The sequence below is a fragment of the Pantherophis guttatus genome, chromosome 13 (assembly GCF_059756535.1).
Source record: "Pantherophis guttatus breed Tessera chromosome 13, ASM5975653v1, whole genome shotgun sequence".
Classification (NCBI taxonomy): domain Eukaryota; kingdom Metazoa; phylum Chordata; class Lepidosauria; order Squamata; family Colubridae; genus Pantherophis; species Pantherophis guttatus.
This window is the reverse complement of record NC_142075.1, coordinates 16,114,160-16,137,603: the sequence shown is the minus strand read 5'-3', so window position 1 is coordinate 16,137,603 and position 23,444 is coordinate 16,114,160. Positions and strand designations below refer to the sequence as shown.

At 43.6% G+C, this 23,444-nt stretch overlaps 1 protein-coding gene across 5 annotated transcripts in view; it reads left to right on the top strand.

Moving 5' to 3' along the window:
- Positions 1-22,835, top strand: part of ADAMTSL3 (ADAMTS like 3) — a 174,940-nt gene extending 152,105 nt beyond the window's left edge. For 4 of the 5 annotated variants that reach the window (XM_087878204.1, XM_087878203.1, XM_087878205.1 and 1 more), the window contains 11 exons: positions 907-1,984; positions 6,200-6,318; positions 7,429-7,557; positions 9,407-9,592; positions 10,349-10,462; positions 11,742-11,954; positions 13,141-13,333; positions 14,101-14,305; positions 16,119-16,228; positions 18,699-18,913; positions 19,730-22,835. In XM_087878204.1, coding sequence (XP_087734330.1) covers positions 907-1,984; positions 6,200-6,318; positions 7,429-7,557; positions 9,407-9,592; positions 10,349-10,462; positions 11,742-11,954; positions 13,141-13,333; positions 14,101-14,305; positions 16,119-16,228; positions 18,699-18,913; positions 19,730-19,839 — 2,672 coding nt within the window. In that variant the 3' untranslated portion in view covers positions 19,840-22,835. Of the gene's footprint in view, positions 1-906; positions 1,985-6,199; positions 6,319-7,428; positions 7,558-9,406; positions 9,593-10,348; positions 10,463-11,741; positions 11,955-13,140; positions 13,334-14,100; positions 14,306-16,118; positions 16,302-18,698; positions 18,914-19,729 lie in introns of those variants that run through there. The other variant, XR_015729807.1, reaches the window with a different exon arrangement.
- The last annotated feature ends 609 nt before the right edge of the window (positions 22,836-23,444 follow it).

Sequence of the window (23,444 nt, the reverse complement as noted above, 5' to 3'; positions counted from 1 at the left end):
TGCATTAGGATTCTTTCTAGCTAACCTGTTAAATTACCGCTTCACTGGTGCATTGCTCACTTTAAAGACTGATTGACACCCCCAATAACAATTTGAAATTAGAATATTAGCATCCCAAGCTCAGCTCTCTAGAATCCACCCCAATAAAAGTTAGTCTGAAACACTTCTAGGTTCTTGTGGCCCGCCAGCAGCCAGCAGAGCTGGCAACAGATTCAGACATTGAGGAGGCTGGGGAGGAACGTGGGCCAGTCCTGGAGTCTGGGGAAGGCTCGGATGATGGCTCTGAGTCGGAAGCAGAGAGGGGGCCAAGGCCATCTGGTAGTTCTTTGCTGCCTCCAGGGTCTGCAGAGTCTGACATCAGCGAGGCAGAAGAACAGCGTGAGCCTGTTCCCAGTGTGCGCATGTGCAGAGCTGCCAGGAGACAGGAACAATTAAGGAAACAGGGTTGACTTGGGAGTAAGGCTTAGAGATGATTGGCCCCTCCCATAAGACATAAAAGAGAAGCGAATGGGACGTGAGCTTTTTCAGGAAGCAATTACTTCATCTGGCTGATTCAAGATTTGAAAATTCTGTTTGTGACTCTGTGCCAAGTTTGGCCTTGCCCTGCGTCTGGAAATTAGCTCTTTGGCAGTGTTCCACGTGAGATAGGTGGGTGTTGATAATCTCCCTCTGAAAGACTGTTTATCAAGCCTTGCGGACTGTAAATGACAGTAATTTACAGCCGTATCAATTAAAGAGGTTTGCGCTAAGTTTGTGCTGTTTACTTTCTAAGGAAGCCTAGGTCAGATCATAGGTAAACTGAGTTTCCAGCCTTTAAAGAAGAATAAATGACACAGTGAAAAAATGCAAAAAAAAAAACAATGATGAAAACATAGACCTGTTCTCAATATACCTTTGCAATTTCAGATCTAAAAGAAGAAAAGAAATCAAGACTTTTTGACAAGCCACAGATACTCGGTATCCATAAAGTCTATATTCAGACAAGGCAAGAGAAACGCATTAATTTCACTGTTGGGAGCCGAGCTTATTTACTTCCCGAAACATCTGTCATCATCAGGTGCCCCGTTCGGAGATTCCAGAAGATGCTTATCCAGTGGGAAAAAGATGGGCAGCCACTCCAGATTTCTAAACGTTTTGGCGTCACCAAATCAGGGTCTCTCAAGATCAGTAACCTTGAAGCTTCGGATATTGGCGTGTATAAGTGTGTGGCAGGATCTGCCCAGGAGATCTTTGTTCTTAAACTCATTGGCACAAGCAACAGGCTACTGGAACCTGCCACCAGCAGAAAAGAGGCAGGCGAGACCACAGACCACAACGAATCCAATAGCTTTGGAGCGAAATGGCACCAGATAAATCAGATGTGGCAGTTGTGGTGGAGCCAGAAGAGTCAACAATATCTGCGCGACGAACAAGTGAACGACCAGCCTGCCTTAGAACGCCTGAAAACTCAGAGGGCGAATTCAGAAGAAGGACGTGAAGCTCACGAATTCACCACTCAGCGACTCAACACCGTGGCTTTACCGAACGCTTACAGTATGGATACGGACCACTTCGACGGGCTGATCAAGAATTTGAGCCACCTTATTGAAGCTGGAGAAATCAGCAATGATTTGGCTTCTCGGTTTGTCTATCAGCTGATTGCTGAGTTAGCGAAACCGTCTCAGTCCGTTCGTGAAAAGCAGAAAGAATCTGAAAACGAGAAGTTCCCTGCCAGGAAATTGGACAAATCCCAAAGAGTGACGGATAATCTCAGCACAAAAACTGTAGGCACCCCGGTAGCGAGAAACTCAAAAGGAACCATTATTGTCAAGACGCAGGAAGGGCCAGAGGTTTATTCAAATGAAACTGTAACCTTGCAAATTGAAGGTACCTTTCTTTTAACCAAGAATGTCAGCACAATAAATTTGCTCTGTACAACTGCCAGAGTTAGCAATCTTAAATATACTTGGACCAAAGATGGAATGCCATTGAAGCCTGTTGAGAAGTAAGTAACATTAAATACTTCAGCATATTCTGCGCTCGCCTAAATGATTTTTATTATATCACATAATATGCGATTATATTGTAGACATAACAGGATCTTTGTGAAAATCCTTCTTAAATTGTAAACTTTGCATTTTGCCTTTAAACTTCAAGACCTTTAAAGCAATTTTAGGAGCCATGTTAAATTCCCATATTATGTCTTGGATCGATCTTTTCTCGTTCAGGATACTTAGTTACGGGCAGAACAGGGGTGAAATCCAGCAGGTTCTAACAGGTTCTGGAGAACCGGTAGCGGAAATTTTGGATAGTTCGGAGAACTGGCAAATACCACCTCTGGCTGGCCCCAGAGTGGGGTGGGAATGGAGATTTTGCAATATCTTTCCCCCAGGAGTGGGGAGGGAATGGGGATTTTGCAATATCCTTCCCCCAGGAGTGGGGGGGGGAATGGGGTTTTTGCAATATCCTTCCCCCAGGAGTGGGGGGGGGAATGGGGTTTTTGCAATATCCTTCCCCTGCCATGCCTACTAAGCCACGCCCACAGAACCGTTAGGGAAAAAATTTTGAATTTCACCCCTGGTGTAGAATTGATTTTCCCTTTACTTCTCCTCTTATTGGGGAGGCACAGTGGCTCAGTGGTTAAGACTGCTGGATTTGTCAGCTGAAAAGCCGGCAACTCAGGTTCGAGACCCAAGCGCTACACGACGGGGTGAGCTCCCGTCCTCACCCCAGCTCCTGCCAACCTAGCAGTTTGAAAGCGTGCAAATGCGAGTAGATAAAGAGGTACCACTTTGGTGGGAAGATAACAGCCCTCTGTGAGGTCATGATGGCCACATGACTTTGGAAATGTCTTCAGACAGCACTGGGTCAATGGCCTTGAAACATAGATGAACGCTATCCCCTATAGTGGCAATGACTAGCGGAATAAATTCCGCAGGGATTCCTTTACCATTTTTTCCCCCTTCTCTTATTATGAAATTCCCTTTTGTCTTTCTGGCTTTCTTTTAGCCCTCCCCTAAACCTATATTTCAACTGAATACCACCCATGCCTCACTTGTAAATCAAAGACAAATATTTTTTGGACACCGAATATTAAATAGGTCAAGTTGACTTTATTGCAGCATTCCCAGATGTTTCTAGTAATTGCTGGTCTGCCAAATATGTGGCATGCAGTGTTTTCTGGCTGGCTTAAAAGGCATAAGGGTATATTTTAAGATAAGGCACATAAAGATACTAAGGGCTTATATTTACACTTGAGCGCTGATGAACATACCAAATAAACTACATCAGGTCTTACAAGCAAGTATCTCTGTGTCGCACTTGGAAAGCTTACTCCCAATTGTTGCGGGATTGATTAATTTGACGTATTGTTTATTTAGCACTCACTGTTGTGAATCCTTTGTTTATATATGGGAGTCTCTAAGCTGACATTGACTGATTTCAAAGGTGCTGGGATGGGCAAATCGCTAAGAAATTCCAGTGGTAGAGCATAGATTGGGAAACCAGCATAGCATTTTCATTTCTTTTCTTTTTTTTCAAGTTTTTTTTATTTTTTATTTGTTTTTACAAACATATCAATGTGTGAACCATGTGGCACCTGAGTGTCATACATTTTAGTACAAATAAAATAATGTTCATCATATTTACTACGTTTGACAAGCTTATCTAGTTCTAGCAATAATACACATATTTATGTTAAGTTATAATCTTTCATTATTTAGTTATTCAGTATTTCAATATGTTATTTTTATGCCAGTCGCCATATTCTGAGCATCATTCCTTTTAATGCAAATAAAATATTAATCATATTCGTTACATTTTGCAAACTTATATAGTTCTAATAATAATATACATATTTGTGTTAAGTTATAATAGCATTGGGATATTGCTAGGATAGCGTTTTCAAAGAAGTCGCTAACAAGCCGTTTCACAGCATTCTCACTAAAACAACAACAGCACATAGAGAAATCCATGTCACCATCAAAGTTGAGACTAACAATAGGGTAATAATTGACTTTGAAAGTCTGCAGAAACCTAAACTCTTCTGCCAGGTTAGACTCAGGGTTGAAATCCAGCAGGTTCTAACGCAGTGATGGCTAACCTTTTTGCCATCGTGTGCCAAAAGCGGGGGTCATGCGTGCGTGACCCCCCCTGCACGACCCCTGCTTTTGGCACGCAATGACCCGATGGGCCTGTTTTTCGCCCTCCCCAGGCTCCAGAGGCTTCCTTGGAGCCTGGGGAGGACGAAAACTGTCTTCCCCACCCACTCAGAGGCCACCTTGAGGCCGGAAACGACTTGTTTCCCGACTCCCGGTGGGACCGGAAGGCCCGAAAATCAGCTGGCTGGCACAAGCATGCGCGCTGGAGCTGAGCTAGGGCAATGCTCGTGTGCCCACAGATATGGCTCCACGTGCCACCTGTGGCACGCGTGCCATAGGTTCGCCATCACGATTCTAACGGGTTCTGGAGAACCGGTAGCGGAAATTTTGAGTAGTTAAACCGGCAAATACCACCTCTGGCTGGCCCCCAAGTGGGGTGGGAATGGGGATTTTGCAATATCCTTCCCCTGCCACGCCCACCAAGCCACGCCCACAGAACCGGTAGGGAAAAATTTTGAATTTCACCCCTGGTTAGACTACATGTACACGTTGAATTATACAATTAAAAAGCAAAAGGGCAGGTAAAGAATTGATGCCGAAATGAAAAGGCTAAGGCAAGCTAGGTTTTTGGCAAGATCAGGCGCTTCTGGTGCAGAACTGTTTTCTGAAAACCTGGCCAGGTGGCACGCTGAACAAACCTGCAGCAAAGGCCAGAGGACACACAACATCAAAGCAACAATCAAGACATGTAGATTCATGCTGAATCTCAGGCAAACTTTTCCTGAATGAACACAATGGGTATGCCTCTTGTTTGAGGAGCAAACTCCATAACAAAGTGTGTGTTTGGTCTTGTATATATTTTCATGATGATCCAGGACAACTGCGAGAGTGATGCGGAGACAGAAGGGTCTATTCATTACAGTTGTTCGGACACCCAAAGGTGCTTTTTCAGGAGGCAACTGGACTTTCTTGGGGGGGGGGTTCTTTTGAAGACTTTTCGCTTCTTATCCAAGAAGCTTCTTTAGCTCCGACTGGATGGTGAGGGAATGGAAGGATTTATATTCCTTGCAGACAGCTGGTCATTTGCATCCTTTTAGAGCAAGGGGTGTCAAACTCAATTTCATTGAGGGCCACATCAGGGTTGTGTTTGACTTCGGGGGGAGGGGGGCAGAATGGGCGTGGCCAAGGTGGGCATGGCCAGCGTAACATCACTCATGTCGGGGGCGCCTGTGGTGGCCAGCGAAAATGGGCTCCCAAGCTCCGTTTCAGCTGCGACAGCCTCCTGCAGCCTTCTGCCAGCGAAGAGGGAGCTTGAGAGGGCCGCACGCAGCTCTCCCAAGCTCCATTTTCATTGGCCGAGGCATTGCGGTCTGGTTCTTCATTGCTTCCAGAGCGGCCCCACAGGCCAAATCTAAGCACCAGATCTGGCCACCAGGCCTTGAGTTTGACACCCCTGTTTTAGAGGGTCGTAAATTACCAGCTGTCTGCAAGGAATATAAATCCTTCCATTCCCCACTATCCTGTCAGAGCTGAAGAAGCTTCTTGGATGAGAAGCAAAACGTCTTCAAAGAAAAAACAAGAAAATCCAGTTGCCTCCTGAAAAAAGCACCTTTGGGACACCCATGACCTGGATGAGTGAGAAATCTCTACAGACTTTCAGTTGCTCGGACAGTTTGTGGAGAAGAGTATAGGTAATCCTTGCCTTAGTTCATTTAGTGATTGTTGGAAGTTACAACGGCACTGAAAAAAGTGACTTATGACCGTTTTTCACCATTATGGCCTTTCCAGTATCCCCATGATCATGGGATCAAAATTCAGATGCTTGGCAACTGGTTCATATTTATGACCGTTGTGTCCCGAGGTTACGTGATCCCCTTTTGCGAACGTCTGACCAGCAAAGCCAATGGGAAGCCAGATTCACTTAACAACCAGGTTACTCACTTATCAACTGCAGTGATTCACTTAACAACTGTGGCAAGAATGGTCGTAAAAGGGTGCAATATTCACTTAACAAATGTCTCACTTAACCACAGAAAAGTTGGGCTCAACTGTGGTTGTAAATCAAGGACTAACTGTATTCACTTCTATTGATTAAATCTTATCTTTTAAACGTTTTGCAGGGTGACTTTCCAAGCCAACGGCAAAATCCAGATTTTGAACCCTACTGAGAAAGAAATGGGGGTGTATCGTTGCACAGCGGACAATGAACTTTTTCAAGACATGGCACTGTTTTACGCAGGTAATTACTCGGTGCTTCAATTTGCAAATTAGCTATTTGCAAATTAGCTATTAGCCAAAATGGTGGAAACCTTTTGGGAAAAGTGTATTTTTGAGGTTTGATGGCTAATAACACCACTTTTTTGGGGGGGAGTTTCAAGATAATCCTATTCCACTGCTGGAATGGCCTGGGAATAACCCAGACCTTAACCCAATTGAAAATCTATGGAGCCGACTAAAGAAACTTGTTAGTCAGAAGCGACCCAACAATAAAACCCAGTTAATAGAAGCAATCTTTCAATCTTGGTTTCACATTAGAACAGCTGCAGAACTAAAAGACTTGGTTCGTTCCATGGAAAGACGTTGTAAGGCCATAATTCATGCTAAAGGTTACCCAACTAAGTATTAACTGACATGGTGATCATTTTTGTATATCTCATTTTTTCTATGGTGATATTTTTTTGTATATCTCATTTTTTCTGTGTGTTTCACTTTTCTTGTTTATTCTGTAACTGCTATTCTAATAACAAATCCTTCATAAAAGTTATTGCATTACATTCTTGATTAAATTATCTTTCTATTGATATATAATTTTAGGGTATGACTCCAAAAAAAAATGGTGTTATTAGCTAGTTTTAGTAAATACACTTTTCCCAAAAGATTTCCACAATTTTGGTCAGTATTGATCATCAATCATCTCTCAATGAGACATAGACCCTCCTGGCCTCTGTTCAATGATCATGAATTGGTTTGGTGTTTTTGATTTCTGTGAAATGCTAACTTGGAGAACTGTAGAGAAATTATTACTATTAGTCAAAGGAAAATGGGAAAATAACTCTTGGAGATGGTTTTTTAAACACTCATTTTCGCATTTAAATGAAACGTGAGGGGATTTGCACGCAACATTTTCCCCCAAAGGTCTGTAAACATTCCTTTCTGGAGTTCGATAGTTACCATAATTTGAGAGGGAAAAACATGCAGGTGATGAAAATAAGCAAAAATAGAGCAACTGTCTCCAGCTAAATTCCTATCTCTGACACCACATAATTCCATCCTGAGGGTCTCTCAGTGGGTCTGACAAGAAGGCAGAATTCTGGGACTAATTTCTCTCCCCGCTGATTCTCCCTCGCAGAAGCTCCAGCTATACTGTCCTCTGAAAAAAATATTGCCAGTTTTCAGCTTCGGAATCTGTCTGTCTCTGTTGGAGGTACAATCCTAGCCAGAACGGGGACAAATATTCTGCTGGAATGTCCAGTCAAAGGTAAGGCTAAGCCACCTGAACTGTCAGAAACTGCGGGCATTTTATCACTGCAGGTTTTCCAAGAAGAGACTGGAATGGTGTAGGTTTTCCTGCTTGAACAGGGGGGGTTGGATGAGAAGTCCTCCAAAGTCTTTTCCAACCTTATTGTTCTATTTCACTTTATCCCTTTTCCACATATCACTTCCCATTCTGGGCCAGCATTGACAACAGTGGTGGGTTTCAACATTTTTTATTACTCGTTCTGTAGGTGTGGCTTGGTGGGCGTGGCAGGGGAAGGATACTGTAAAATCTCCATTCCCACCTCACTCCAAAGGAAGGTTACTGCAAAATCCCCATTTCCTCCCCACTCCAAGGGAAGGTTATTGCAAAATCCCCATTTCCTCCTGATCAGCTGGGACTCGGGAGGCAGAGACTAGATTGGGGCGGGGCCAGTCAGAGGTGGTATTTACCGGTTCTCCGAACTACTCAAAATTTCTGCTACCGGTTCTCCAGAACTGGTCAGAACCTGCTGAAACCCACCTCTGATTGACAAGTAGTCCATCATACCTTTTGGGCAGCCCACGAAAGTTAAAAGAATGTGTTAAAGTCTGGAGAAATGGATGGGAGAACATGCATTTTTATGATGCCTCTTCTATTTAAAACGTGCTTGGCTTAAGAAGCTGCAGATAGATGCTCCCTCAAATTTCAAAGTGGCCTTTGGAGTCTGAATCCACAGCAGTGCCTTTAAACTGGTACGTGTGAAGCCCTTCATACAAGACAAGTGTCATTGGCTTGAAAGTTTTATGAAGAGCCCAGAAGCACATTTGGCGATGTCAGAGGTTGGTAGGACCAGGATGCAGGCAATTTTTTTAAAAAAAATTGATTTATATGCCGCCCTTCTCCGGAGACTCGGGGTGGCATACAATGCATTAAGCAATTCTAGACTAGAAATTAATTTGAGGCATAGGACATGAATAGGCAATGGTTTTTTTTAAAAAAAATATATGTTTTATTGATACATTCTTTTTAATAAACATAAAAAGTTCCATATTTATCTGAACAGCATGTTGCCCGAGCACAGTTAATTTTAAGTAGAAATTCAACAATAATCATAATGGACCTGTCCATATTAATCATAAAGTGATAATACAATTAGTTTATCCATCTTGCAAAATTTTCAATATAGAAAAAAACATTTTTAATTATCTTTTATATATATATATATATATATATATATATATATATATATATATATATATATATATATATATATATATATATATATATATATATATATATATATATATATATATATATATATATATAAAAAATATCCATTTGTAACAGGCATAGTCCACCATCTACTGGTGAAAGAAGATGACTGCATTAATATGCATGTGGTCTTAGTTCTTGTGTTGTTTGACTGTCCACTATATGTCCTTCTTAGGCTTATCAGTGATGGGTTTCAAAAAATTTTACTACCGGTTCTGTGGGCGTGGCTTGGTAGGCGTGGCAGGGGAAGGATACTGTAAAATCTCCATTCCCACCATACTCCAGGGGAAGGATACTGCAAAATCTCCATTTCCTCCCGATCAGCTGGGACTCGGGAGGCAGAGAATAGATGGGGGCGGGGCCAGTCAGAGGTGGTATTTACCGGTTCTCCAAACTACTCAAAATTTCCGCTACCGGTTCTCCAGAACTGGTCAGAACCTGCTGAAACCCACCTCTGGCTTAGATGCTTAATGTCCCTACTTAAAACATGCCAAATCCTATGACAGGTTGATGTGGTGAGATGCTTCAAATCGGAAAGGTGTTCAGTTGGAATGCATTAAACATTAACCTTTAAATACGTCTTGCATTTGCCTCCCAGGTATTCCCCAACCTGAGGTCCTGTGGTTCAAAAACGAGAGCTGGTCAAGAAGTTCTGCTTTCCCCATAGCTAACAGTTCCTTCTTGTTCCTGGCCAATGTTTCGGGCAAAGATATTGGCATTTATACTTGTACGGCTACCAACGCTGTGGGACATGTTACTGCAGCCACCGTTCTTCAACTGGTTGGCAAGTATAAAGTTGGGTCAACGGCATCCTTGGGCAGCCCATGGGGTGGACCTCTTGGCTTCCTTCAAGCAGCATTTCTCCATTGACCTCAGTTCTGACATGTGCAGTGAAGCTCCAGGCACATATATACAGTACATACTTATTCTGCCTTTATGGTTTTTTTTTATAATCAACTCAACCTGGCAAACATATCTAATACTCCTTCTTTCTCCTATTTTGCCCAAAACAACAAGCCTAGGAGATGAGGTGGACTGAGTAACGTGGGGGGTAATATTCACCCAACTGGCTTTCATGCCTAAGGTGGGACTAGAACTCACTGTCTCCTGGTCATTGGCCCATTGGACATGGCCTTCACGCCTAAAGCAGAACGAGAACTCATAGCCTCCTGATGGTTGGTGCAAGGTCACCCAGTTGGATTTGTTGCCTAAAATGGAACTAGAACTCCCTGTCTTCTAGTGATTGGCCCAAAGTCATCCAGCTAGCTTTCATGGCTAAGGTGGGACTAGAACTCATGGTCTTCCAGTTTCTAACCCGGTGCATTAACCACCAGACCAAACTGGCTCTCTATCACATATCTGTGCGCTGAAAGCAGATTTTATGGGTGGTAGGGTAGAGGAGCTACGGCCATTCCCCTGCCTGGAGATGGGCTTCACCAGCATAGCGAGAATAGAGGGATGGAAGAAGTCCTTCAGACGTTGAGTAGCCTCTCCTTGGTTTTATGTCTATAATTTCCTATAACTTCCTCCATTATTCTAGGACGAAGAAAACCACACAATGGATCATCTACTAACAGTAAAAGAAAACGTGTTTTCATGGCATCTGGAATTGGTACCAACGTTACGGTGGCTTCTGGTGATACCTTACGCATAGGTATGATGGTCCCAAATAATCAACTCTGCCCTGAAATTGTGGATGGGGCAGGCAAGGGGTCATTCTGGTTTCATTCTTGTCATATCTGTGGTTATTTGGTAGCCTCTATATTTCTGGTTCTAGGACAGCGATGGCTAACCTTTTTGCCATCGCGTGCCAAAAGAGGGGGGAACGCAGGGTGGTCATATGCCAGTGTGCCCGCATCCATAATTCATTGCACCTCACACTCTGTGCATGCGCGTGCGACCCCCTCCCCGTGCTCCCCCCACTTTTGGCACATGATAGCACGGTAGGCCAGTTTTTCACCCTCCCCAGGCTCTAGAGGCTTTCTTGGAGCCTGGAGAGGGTGAAAACAGCCTTCCTCCCCTCCCATCCCCCGGAGGCCTCCGGAGGCCAGAAAGGCCTGTTTCCTGGCTTCTGACGGGACCAGAAGGCCTGAAAATCAGCTGGCCAGCACATGCATGTGCACTGTGTCAGACTTCAATGCTATCTCAAAATAAATGAATTTCCAAACTGCCAATCTTTAAGGAAATCTTTCTTTAATTGAGCACAGCCACCGGATCATGACTCGATGTGGACAAGACTGACCTTTTGCCCCCGAATCCCTCCCTTTCCGATCCCCAAATCTCTGCTTCTCATTGGCTATCTTCCAAGTCATTCTCCAGACTTCTTGTCTCGTCATTTCCCAGGAATGTCCTCCCTCCTCATTTCCACGACAACCCGACTTCAAAGGGATTTAGCAGGCAAAAGTTCAGAGCTTATCTCTCTCCTCTGCTCTCTATGCCAGCGTTGAAGCGCTGACACACTGGAGCTGAGCTAGGGCAATGCTTGCATGCCTACCAATATGACTCCGCAAGCCACCTGTGGCACACGTGCCATAGGTTCGCCATCACGGTTCTAGGATGTTCCAAAAATGGCAGCCCAGGAACTGAACTGTGTAGGAATATAGCAGCGAGGGCTAACCTTTTTGTTGTCGCATGCCAAATGTGTGCAGGTGCGTTAGCGTGCACATGTGCCTGCACCCATAATGCAATGCGCACGTGACCCCCCCATGCCCTGCCCCCACACATGCACGCAAACCCCTGTGCTCTCCCGCCCCGTACACGTGTGCATATCCCTTGCATGTGCGTGTGACCCCCGCATGCTCCCCGCCCCTGTGCATGTGACACCCCCCCGCCCTATTTTGTGCCTAGTAGGCCTCCGTGCAGCCTCCTGGGACAAATTTTAGATGTTTTTTTTCTGGAGGAAAAAAGGCTAAAAATGCCCTTGGTTTTTCTAGGTTGTCCCGCCTACCCTAGCGCAAATAACACAATTCGCTGGTTTGCCAAAAACCAACCCATAGAAGAGGTTTCAGGCTTCAGCCACAAGACTCTGGTTGGGGGACGCATCCTTGAATTCATCGTTGCCTCTGACCAGTTTGCTGGACAATACAAATGCTGGGCTCCATCACATGTCAAGCCATTGTCTGTTTGGGTAAATGTCAAGAAGGAAGGTTTGTTGAAAGATCCCCGATAACATTTTTACATTTTCGTTTTTTTGTTTAAATGTTTGGTACTTCCTAGTGTTATAATTGAAGGCAGAGGTGGGGAACTGTGGTCCCTTTATGACTTGTGGACTCCCAGAATTCCTGAGCCAGTCATGCTGGCTGGGGAATTCTGGGAGTTGAAGTCCACAGGGCCATAGTTCAACGCTCCTGATTTAAGATTGTGAAGATCTGGCTCTTCCCTTAAGCATTGGACTAGGATCAGTGGTGGAATTCAACTTTTTTTTACTACCAGTTCTGTGGGCGTGGCTTGGTGGGCGTGGTGTGGCTTGGTGGGTGTGGCAGGGGAAGGATACTGCAAAATCTCCATTCCCACCCCCACTCCAGGGGAAAGATACTGCAAAATCCCCATTCCCTCCCCACTCCTGGGGAAAGGATATTGCAAAACCTCCATTCCCACCCCACTCTGGGGCCAGCCAGAGGTGGTATTTGCCGGTTCTCCGAACTACTTAAAATTTCCACTACCAGTTCTGCAAACTGCTCAAAATTTCCACTACCGGTTCTCCAAACTGCTCAAAATTTCTGCTACCGGTTCTCCAGAACCTGTCAGAACCTGCTGGATTTCACCCCTGACTAGGATGGTGGTTGAGTTGGAGGTTCTTGATCTGGCCCGTGAGGGAAGGGTATTTTTATTTCAATCTTGTTTTTCATTGCTTATTGTACACCACCTAGAATCGCTGCATGAGATGGACAGTCATATAAGTTCTGTAAATCAGTCAGTCAATCAATCAATCAGTCAGTGAGTCCTTTTTTATTAATGAATTTCATGCTTCTGTGTTTATGTTTTCCTTGTTTTCCCTTTAATGTTCTTATAATTTTGCAAGCCAACAAATGAACTTCTCATATTGGACAACGTAGAAGTATAATAAATAATGCATAAAATAAATAACACTTGGGCAAGGGATCCTAACTATGTATTTAGTTTGCTTCTTAGCGTATGATCATATTCTTTGTAGAATATGTGGAATCCTAGAATGGTAGAATGCTAGAGTTCATAGGGCCTGAGTTAGTTGAGGGAGCCTTCTGTTTTTTTTAGATCTAGCTAAGGAACTAGAGGGGATTGATGTCATAGCCAAACCCATCTGGATTTGCATATTATACAGTGACATAATAGGGAATATATCCTCTTTGACAGAATATCGATGGAAGCTTGGTGAACAGAGTCCATGCTCAACAACAACAACTTGTGGAAATTTGGGAACTCGCTTCCGGAAATTTCTATGTGTGAATATGAAGGATCAAAACGTGAATGTGTCACTATGCAAGGATCATCCAAAGCCAGTCGTAAACAACCCGCAGTCCTGCCAAATTCAAGGTTGTCCTGCAAGGTACAAACGTTTTTGTTTGTCTGGGTCCTCATTTTACCGACCTCAGAAGGATGGAAGGCTGAGTCAACCTTGAGCTGAATCAGAATCAAACTGCCAAGCTGCTGGCAGTCAACAGAAGTAACCTGCAGTACTGCATTCTAACCACTGTACCACCCAGGCTCTACATACACCTACAAAGAAAATATGAGAATATTAACTCTCTCCTTCTGCTCTTGGTCCCCAGTAGTTGACAAAAATGTGCAGTCCTGTCCTGAAAAGTCATAGTTGATTTTGTCCACCTCAACTAATAACCGAGGAAAATGGAGCCTTTCTCCATAATGTGCGATGTCAGCACTTCAAGCTGCGTTTACTCTAGTGCTGACATAAGAAGGAGAAGCGGAGGCATCTGGAAAGGGATGTTTGACTTTTCACCTACTTATTTTCCCTGGAGATAATATCCCCTAGGAGATGGGATGGGAGGGGGGAAATTCCTTTGAGCTGGAGCAGTAGATTAGGGGTAGAGTGGCTTGGAAGATGGCCAATGAGTGCAGGGAGTGGATGGATCCGATGGAGTCGGATTTAGAATGTCGTGCTCAATAAATGGGAGTTTTTATCAAAGACTTTGTTTGAAATGCAATTTATTTGAGACGACCTCAAAACCTGACATGCCCATCGTTAGCTTAACCATCCCTATAGCCCAATTTGTATCGTTCTTCTCGATATGTACAATTCCTTTACTTTTGTGGTTCATTCCCCCCCCTTCTTTTTCTTGTATCTTCTCCTTCCAGGTGGGCAACCACAGCTTGGTCTGAATGCTCTGCTTCCTGTGGCCATGGATTTCACCGCCGGCGAATAACCTGCAAGCGAGTCAAAGCCAACCGGCGCATCTTAACTTTGCCTCCGGGCGCTTGCGCAGACCAAGAGCGTCCTTTGGAAATGAAACCTTGCGTGGGTCGTTTTTGTACCGAATGGATGGTTCATCCCTGGGGCCAAGTAATTAATTCAGTGATGAATGAATCTATCACCTCTGTCACTGGCTATGCAGCAAGTCCCAGTTGGGTGGCTCAAAATTGCCTAATTAACTATGCACACCTCTCTAATTTCTACCTCTTCTACTGAGAGCTGCAGGGTTGTATATTATCATCACAACAAAGAGATATATAGATCGTTTTTAGAGTGTCTTTGTTTTTAGGAATAACACCCGACACCTCGACAGCAACTCCCTGTCAGAATAGACTATCTTGAGTGTGTTGGACAAGTCCTATCTAAAGCCATTCCCAGTGTTCCATGGGACTAAAACTGCTGTTCATACATCTGGTGAAAGTATCCGAGATGACATTTCATTTATTTTGCATCTTAAGCTCAATGGAGTCAAGTGGTGGGATTCAGCCGGTTCGGTTGTTAAATTGCTGGCTGGCTCCACCCTTCCCTTCCCCTCCCCTCCCTGCCCCTTCCAGGAGTCTCCCGCACCCCGTTTTTGCTCCCAGGTAAATGCAGGGAGGCCTATTAGGCCCAAAACAGGGTGTGGGAGTGCAGCACGGGCCCCCCACAGCCCGTTTTCGCTTCCAGGAGGCTTCAGGGAGGCCTTCTAGGCCCAAAATGGGGCACAGGGGGTGGCATGTTCCCCCCGTGACCCATTTTGCTCCCACGGGGGTGCAGGAGGCTGAGTGCTGCCTGTCACGTCCCCTGGCCATGCCCACCATGACCACGTCCAGCCAGCTGGTCATTTGGGCAGAGAACTGGTTGTTAAATTATTTGAATCCCACCACTGGTGGAGTCCATGAATATAGAATCTTGCTCAGCCTTGATCTGCCCCATGTGGGTTGAAACTGGTATTCAGGACCATAAAATAAGTCAGAACTAAAGAACTAAAACAAGGTCAAGTCTCAGGACTAATTTAGAGAAATATACCCTAAAGGTTAAAAAGTCCTTGTTAGGCTAAGATCAACTAGAACAGAAAACAGTATTATTTGTTGTTCTGCTCAAAAGATTCAGCCTAGATCCGTGATGGCAAACTTATGATCCGTGATGGCGAACACAGGTGGCACGCATAGTCATGTTGGTGGGCACGTGAGCTCAACTCCGGGGTGCATGTGCGTGCCGGCCACCTAATTTTCGGGCTTTGTGGGCCCACCGGAAGTAGGGAAACAGGCTATTTCCTGCCTGTTCGTCCTCCCCAGGCTCCTAGAAAGGCTCTGGAGGCTGGGGAGAGCAAAAAATGGACCTTCCGGTCCTACCGGAACTTGGCAAATGGGCCGTTTCTGGCCTTCGGAGGGCCTCCGGGGGGAGGAGGCCATTTTTGCCCTCCCCAAGCTCCTAGAAAGAGTCTGGAGCCTGGGGAGAGAGAAAAACGGGCACAGCAGGCCATCACGTGCCAGGAACAGGAGCGGGGGGGAATCGCATGCAGAGGGGTGGGGCACATAGAATTATGGATGTGGGCATGCATGCGTGTGACCCCCACTTCCTCCCGGCTCCTGGCACGTGATGGCAAAAAGATTAATCATCACTGGCCTAGATAGATGGATTGAATTCAAACCCCAAGGGCCATTGGCTCGCTGGCTGACTACTCTTTACACTATCAAAACTCATAGAGGTGTAAATAGGTAGGACCACGCTTGCTGTCTAAAAACAAATCACAAGGGGAAATTAGATTAATAAGATCGCTTCTGGGCATGTATTCACACGGACAGGAAGCCTGCTATCCCCCCCCCCCCCCCGAGTTCAAATAATCTGCATTTTGCACGGGAAAATGCAAAGCTTCGTCTTTGTAATGGGAGCTGTTTGCTATCTGCCTCCTCCTCCGCAGTGCACCGGACGTTGCATCAATCTCGGAGTGGGATTACAACACCGTCGCATACAGTGTCAGCATCAGAATGGATCAGCGGTCCTGAATTCACTCTGTGATAATGAGAAAAGGTTTGTCGTGACATTCTTACACTAGATGTCAGACTTCGATGCTATCTCAAAATAAATGAATTTCCAAACTGCCAATCTTTAAGGAAATCTTTTCTTTAATTGAGCACAGCCACCGGATCATGACTCGATGCGGACAAGACTGACCTTTTGCCCCCCAATCCCTCCCTTTCCGATCCCCAAATCTCTGCTTCTCATTGGCTATCTTCCAAGTCATTCTTCAGACTCCTTGTCTCGTCATTTCCCAGGAATGTCTCCCCCCTTCTCATTTCCACGACAACCTGACTTCAAAGGGATTTAGCAGGCAAAATTTCAGAGGTTATCTCTCTCTCTCCTCTGCTCTCTATGCCAGCGTTTGCAGCGCTGACACTAGATTCTACTGGGAAGGTATGAGTCAGGGAATACCACGTATTTCTCCTCCTCAGCAGTCCCATTAGGCTACTAAATGCTGTACTTTTATCGCTTTCCGACTCCTAAATCAGTGGAATGAAACTTACAACTTCCAATATTTGAGGGGCTGCCACAGAAAGGAGGGGGGATCAAGCTATTTTCCACAGCACCCAAAGACCAGACAAGGAATAATGGATAGAAACTGACCAAGGAGAGATTCAACCTGGAAATGAGGAGAGATTTTCTGACAGTGAGAACAATCAACCCATGGAACAGAAGTTGCCTTCAGAAGTTGTGGGAGCTTCATCACTGGAAGCTTTCAAGAAGAGACTGGACTGCCATCTGTCAGAAATGGTGTAGGGCAGTGGTTCTCAACCTGTGGGTCGGGACCCTTTTGGGGGTTGAACGACCCTTTCACAGGGGTCACCTAAGACCATCCAAAAACACATATTTTCAATGGTTTTAGGAATAATTTTATGGTTGGGGGTCACCACAACATGAGGAACTGTATTAAAGGGTCACGGAATTAGGAAGGTTGAGACCCACTGGTGTAGGGTCTCCTGCTTGAGCAGGGGGTTGGACTAGATGACCTACAAGGTCCCTTCCCACTCTGTTAATCTGTTCAATCTGTTAAACCTCAGTGAGATCTTATCTCTCTTTCTCTTTGCGGAGCGATATTGTCAATGAAAAAGCAAAGGATTTGTAAATCTTTACATCGGAAGGAGCAAGCTAAGCCTACAAAAACTGTCTGTCCTTTTTAGTCAGAATACTTCTGATATCAGCTTTTTATCATCTGGGCATTTGGCTGCAATTCCAGATCTAGAAAGTATGACTAGATACTTTTTTAAAAGTATAAGTATAAGTATAATTTTATTTCTATACCGCCCTTCTCCCGAAGGACTCAGGGCGGTGTACAGCCTATTTAAAAACACAAGACAAACATCAATTAAAAATTTAAAATTATTAAATAAATTCGGCTGAATTTAAAACCCCAAAAATTTAAAATACCCCAATTTAAAATTGTTATATTGATAGCTCGGCCTGGTGGAACAAAGGAATGCCTCTATCCCAATTTCCCATTTTTACAAGTTTGATCTACTCCGTTTTCACATCCCTTTGACCATTGGCAAAAAAAAATATATTTAAAAATATATATTTGGAACTGAGATAAGGGAGGATTATTGGAATGAGCACTCTACAGAAACTTTGTGGATGATTCTGAAGATTCTTTAACACCCAAGTCATGGTTGTCCCAATGTTGCTTTTCCAAAAGGCAACTGGACTCTCTTGATTTTTTTTTGGTCTTCTTCAGAACAGAAGAAGCTTCTTGGATGAGAAGTGAAATGTTTTCAGGGGGAAAAAAAAACCAGGAAACTCCAGCTGCCTTTTGGAAAAGCACCTTTGGGATTCCCAGATGATTGCTTAAGGTGTGAGGTATACCGATTTAGCATAATCTGAATTCAACCGATGTATGGTAGGATAATAGAGCTGGAGAAAATAAAAAGGAGACCAAAAAGACCTTATCACATGTTGAAGAATAGTAAGGACTAAATAGATGGCTATACAAATAGCAGTTCGAATCCCTAGTGCCGCATAATGGGGTGAGCTCCCGTTACTCCTCCCAGCTTCTGCCAACCTAGCAGTTCGAAAGCACATAAAAAATGCAAGTAGAAAAATAGGGACCCCCTTTGGTGGGAAGGTAACAGCGTTCCGTGCGCCTTTGGCGTTTAGTCATGCCGGCCACATGACCACAGAGACGTCTTTGGACAGCGCTGGCTCTTCGGTTTTGAAACGGAGATGAGCACCGCCCCCTAGAGCACGTATGTGCGAGGGGAACCTTTACCTTTACCTATCAGGAAAGAAAGTGCAGAGAACTGGGGAGATGAGAGAAGCTGGCTTTGATTGGTTTAAGTCCAGATCTTAAAAAGGGAAATTCTCCAACGATATCTTTTATTGGTAGCGGAATACTGAGAGTGGATAAGCCTTATGTTGCAACCAAGATCAGGAAGGGAGGATTTATCATCTCTTGGATTAAGTCTCAAACTGTGGCTTTTTTTTCCTCCTCCCCTTTCCACTTCTGCAGGCCGTCCATTAGAAGAAACTGTTCTTCAGAAAGTTGTGATGTGCATTGGCGAACGGGTCCCTGGCGTCCATGCCCCGTGGACTGCGGAAGTGGCTTCCAGTCACGGCAAGTCAGCTGCGTACACAGGAAAAAGAAAAGATTGGTGGCGGATCAGTTCTGTGCGTGGAAGAAGAGACCCACGACCTGGAAACACTGCAATGTCACTTCTTGTGACAGTATGTAAAAAAAAAAAAAACACTTTACACCCATTTCTCGCCTTGCCCGTTGCTTGTGGCAAAACATGTTTAGAACCCGGTGTGTGGCTGAACATTAGCTGTAGAAGGAACTTGATAAATCTGCGTTCTGCTAAACGGTGGCTGCAGTAAGGGAAAAAGTTAGCTCCAAACAGCGCTGTGGACTGGATCAATATCCATGAAGGTATCTTGTTCGTGAGTGAGCCTCCAGGAAATCTGCACGTTAAATCCACAGTCGTTTTGAAAAAGACACACAAGGCAAAGAGAGAGAAAGAGAGAGAAAAGAGGAGGGATATTGTTTTATTTACCGTATTTTTCGGAGTATAAGATGCACAGGAGTATAAGACGCACCTTAGTTTTTGGGGAGGAAAATAGGGGGAAAAAAATCTGCCTACCAGGTATTCATCTGGCTAGTGTCCTTAGTCTGGTCAGCTTCAGCCCATTAATTCACTGGTTTTGAGCTTTGGGGATAAAAAACAGCTTCTAAAGCACAGCTGATCTTCGGAGAGAGAAGCAATGAGAAAAGCAGGCTAAGGGCGGAAAATCACTTCACTCGTTAGCGTCTCGTTAGGGCAGAAAAAAAGCTTTGAAAAATCTACATTCGGTATATAAGATGCACCCAAATTTTCAGCCTCTTTTAGGGGGGAAAAAGTGCATCTTATACTCCGAAAAATACGGTAGGTCTTACATCTGTGTTTGCCAGACAGGAGATGTCGGTCTTAGGACTTCAGCATCCGAGAGCCATTTATTGTGATGACAACTTTTCCCTTTTTTGTCACATTTCCATGTATGTTTCAGAAAGCGACTGCAAGGACACCACTCACTACTGCACATCTGTAAAGCATCTAAAGTTATGCTCAGTAGGCATCTACAAGCAAAGGTGTTGTCAGTCATGTGGAGGAGGTTAGTCTTTTATGGGAAGCGATCACGGATGCCCCCATCAAGAGGAGAAGTTTTCATTCGGCTTGGTCTGTCCTGTAGGACAGGGAAGACGATCAACAGGGACGACATGAGCTTGCTGAATTGATAGCATGAATTCATAAATTGGACAAAAACACCTTCCCTCTCTCCCTGATTCCTCCTGTGCTCCCTTATTCCTTTTCCAACAATGTAAACTTCAACAGGTTTTTTTTTTTTAAGAAATAAAACTAAGGAGCAATTTCCTGACAGAACAATTAAATCAGTGGAACAACTTGCCTCCAGAAGTTGTGAATTCTCCAACACTGGAAGTTTTTAAGAAGAGGTTGGATAACCATTTGTCTGAAGTGGTGTAGGGTTTCCTGCCTAAGCAGGGGGTTGGACTAGAACACCTCCAAGGTCCCTTCCAACTCTGTTATTTTATGTGCTTCTAAATCATTACGGTCCACTGAGGATACTACTTGAAAGCATCTGTCCTAATCTGGTGTCCTTCAAATGTGAGGAAATTGCAACACTGATTTTGCGGCCCTCATGAACAAGAAAGCCACCAGAAAAGCTTCTTCCATGAGACAATGGGAATTCATTGGGTTTAAGTAGTGCTACTGACGGTACATATACAATTGAAGACTCGTGCATTTAAAATATACTGGAATCAGCCATTGGACTGCTTTGCTTGTCACCACCTTGATTTAATCCACTTTAAGACAATTTTCAGAAAGTACAGAAAGAATGGTGTTATTCCCCCCACCCCTTACCATTGTTTCTACTTCATTTTTTGCCAAAACCACATTGCTCGAGACTTCGTTTCATTAGCTTCAGATGAATCACAAGTTCATTCCTTTAACTATTTTCAGTTAAAAAAAAAGCGATGTTATAATTTGCAGACTTGTCGTGGAATTGTTTTTGATCGATGCAGTGTAATTTTAGGAAGGCAGATCGTATCTTTCAATCTCTCTGGAATCTGATCAAGGCAGGGAGCTCTATTAGCCTGGTATGAAATTGGATTTGAGGTTTTCTACACTGGAACTCAGAATTTAAATGTTTCCATTTGAATTTGAAGATTGAGAATTGGTGTTTTTTTTTTTTTTTTTCCTGCTTTGTCAGAAGAGAACTCAGAGCAGGAAGAGAACTCCCCAGCCAAAAAGACATATCGGTCTATAATAATCCTGTATTATTTTACAGTCATTTGAAAGAGGGTGAAAAACCCAGATCTATTATACTTCGAGCCAGAGGTATTGTTCGGGGCCTGTTCAACTGATTTTCATCCATTTAGATCATTATGCATTTGGAAATCTGCCATGCGAGTCAATTCCAAAATTTACTTCAAATAGCATTTTTCTTCCATATAGATTTGTGCAAAAAATAATAAACACCTCAGTTTTAACGATCAGATAATATACATTATTAAGAAATAAAAACGAATGTGGCTGCATACAGTTCTGCCCAACTGTTGTAAAAGGTAGAGAAAGAAACAACTGAAATGGTTTGAAATGTTTCCTGTGAGGAAACATTTCCTCTAAGGAACTTCAGTTTCCTCCTGAAGTTCCTTAGAATAACAAGAAAAAAAAAAAAAAGAACAAGAATTGCGGCTGATGAAAATTGAACAAAGTGGATTGAACCAACATTCAGCTGTCAGAAGAGAAACCAGTGAAGTTGATTGACAAAGGGCTCAACCCAGACCAAAATATATGTTATGCGTGCTTGTTGCATAATTGTGTGCCACAAAATGATGTGAAAGCCATTAACCTGAGTAATTCAGAATGTCTTGGATAGATAGGGGAGCGATTCCTGACTGGGAAGCAATATAAAAAGAAAGTGGATGAAAAACCATAATTCGATAGAAAGCTTCCTTCTAGCAAGTCAAGTCGTTGGTCTGGCTCCTTGATGGCAGCATTTCAGTTTTCTTTTTAAACTGGAGTTTTCCTAGACTTACCTGGAGATGCTGCGGTTGAACCTGGAATCTTCTACTTACAAAGCATGTGGTCCTTCAGTAACTTATGGCTCTTAAGGTTATTGGAGTCCATTGTCTATCAATGGCCATTAACTCTCAAAGCAGCATGGAAAAATTTCATTTTCAGACGATGTGCCTTCAAAGGTCAGATATCACAGGTGAGAAAAAACAGGTGTGCTTTAACTTCACGCCCTGCTTGTAGGTATTCCAGGGTTATTTGACTACTGTTTAGAAACTATGCAGGACTACCTGAAACTTTGGCCTTATCCATTGAGTCAAGGATATTCTATACCCGTTCTTATCTTTTGGTGTTTTTCTTTTTCATTTGTTAACTCCGAAGTTCTTGCATAAACTTCAAAAGTCTGTGTTTTCTTGAACTGGACCCTCGGACAAAGGGCAGAAAAGTAACACCTGGGTTTTTGGTTTCTGTCCCAAATGTATTTCAAAAGAGAAGGTTTAGCCTTGCTAACGGTTGAACGACTGCTACTGTAGAAAAGGTGTTTGAATGAGGAAACTGTATTTTTTGGCCGACCACCAAAAATGATCAAATTGAAGTCAAGCAACCTGGTCGATTGCAGTAAAAATCAAGGAATATTTTTCTTTTCACAGCCAAGCAAATTCCATTTTGAATGTTCCCTTTGGAGGTAGAAAGAACTCCATAGAATTTTTAAAAAATGATGTCTGGAAAAACTCAGGCTGAGTCATACTTCTCAGTATTCTGGGATAAGGAATACCTACTGAGAAATAAAGGCCTATTTGCAAAATTAAAGTGGAAGTAGGAAAAACTTTAGCATTGGATTTTGCATGAATAGAAGTGCTCCTTCCCAGATTCAGAAACTTTAGTTCTTTCTCGTTGAATTCAGTGGACTTTAAACTTTTGCTGTATCGGGGCCCTAAATTTTAAAGCAATCCTTGGTTTTTTGATTACACCCTTTCTTAAATTAAGATAACCTGTAAATATACTTTTGTATATATTTATTACCTGGTTTAAAAGTGCAATATTTTTGTATAGTGTGTAATAAAGATTTTGGATCCTATTTTTTCTTATTACTAAAACTTACTATTGCTTTCTTTTGTGTTGGCATTATTTGAAAATAATTAGCTGCTAGCATTTAATGCGCTAACCCGTTTTGGACCTGTAGAAGATTCATTTTGATGCGGGGGTGAAATGCTACCAGTTCGGACTGGTTCAGCCGAACTGGTAGCGATGGCGGCAGGTGGTTTGGAGAACTAGTAGCAATGGCAGAGTGAGGCTCTGCCCACCCATCTGGTTGTCATTACTTCCTGGTTTTATCCAGGAAGTAACCTGTTTTTCACCCTCTGCGCATGTGCAGAGGGTCCACGCACGCACATGATGCGTGCACTTCCGAACCGGTAGGGAAGGTAAGTAGATTTCACCCCTGCTTTGAAGCTCTAGGTATTAAATGATGATCCAATACAGGTACTCCTCAATTTACAATCTCAATTGAGCCCAATATTTCTGTTGTTAAGGGAGAGAATTATTAAGTGAATTTTTCTCCATTTTGTGACCTTTTCTTGTTAGTAACATAGATATAAAGTGAATCTGGCTTCCCCGGTGACTTTGCTTGTCAGAAGGTCACAAAAGGTGATCACATGACCCTGGGACACTGCAACCGTCATAAA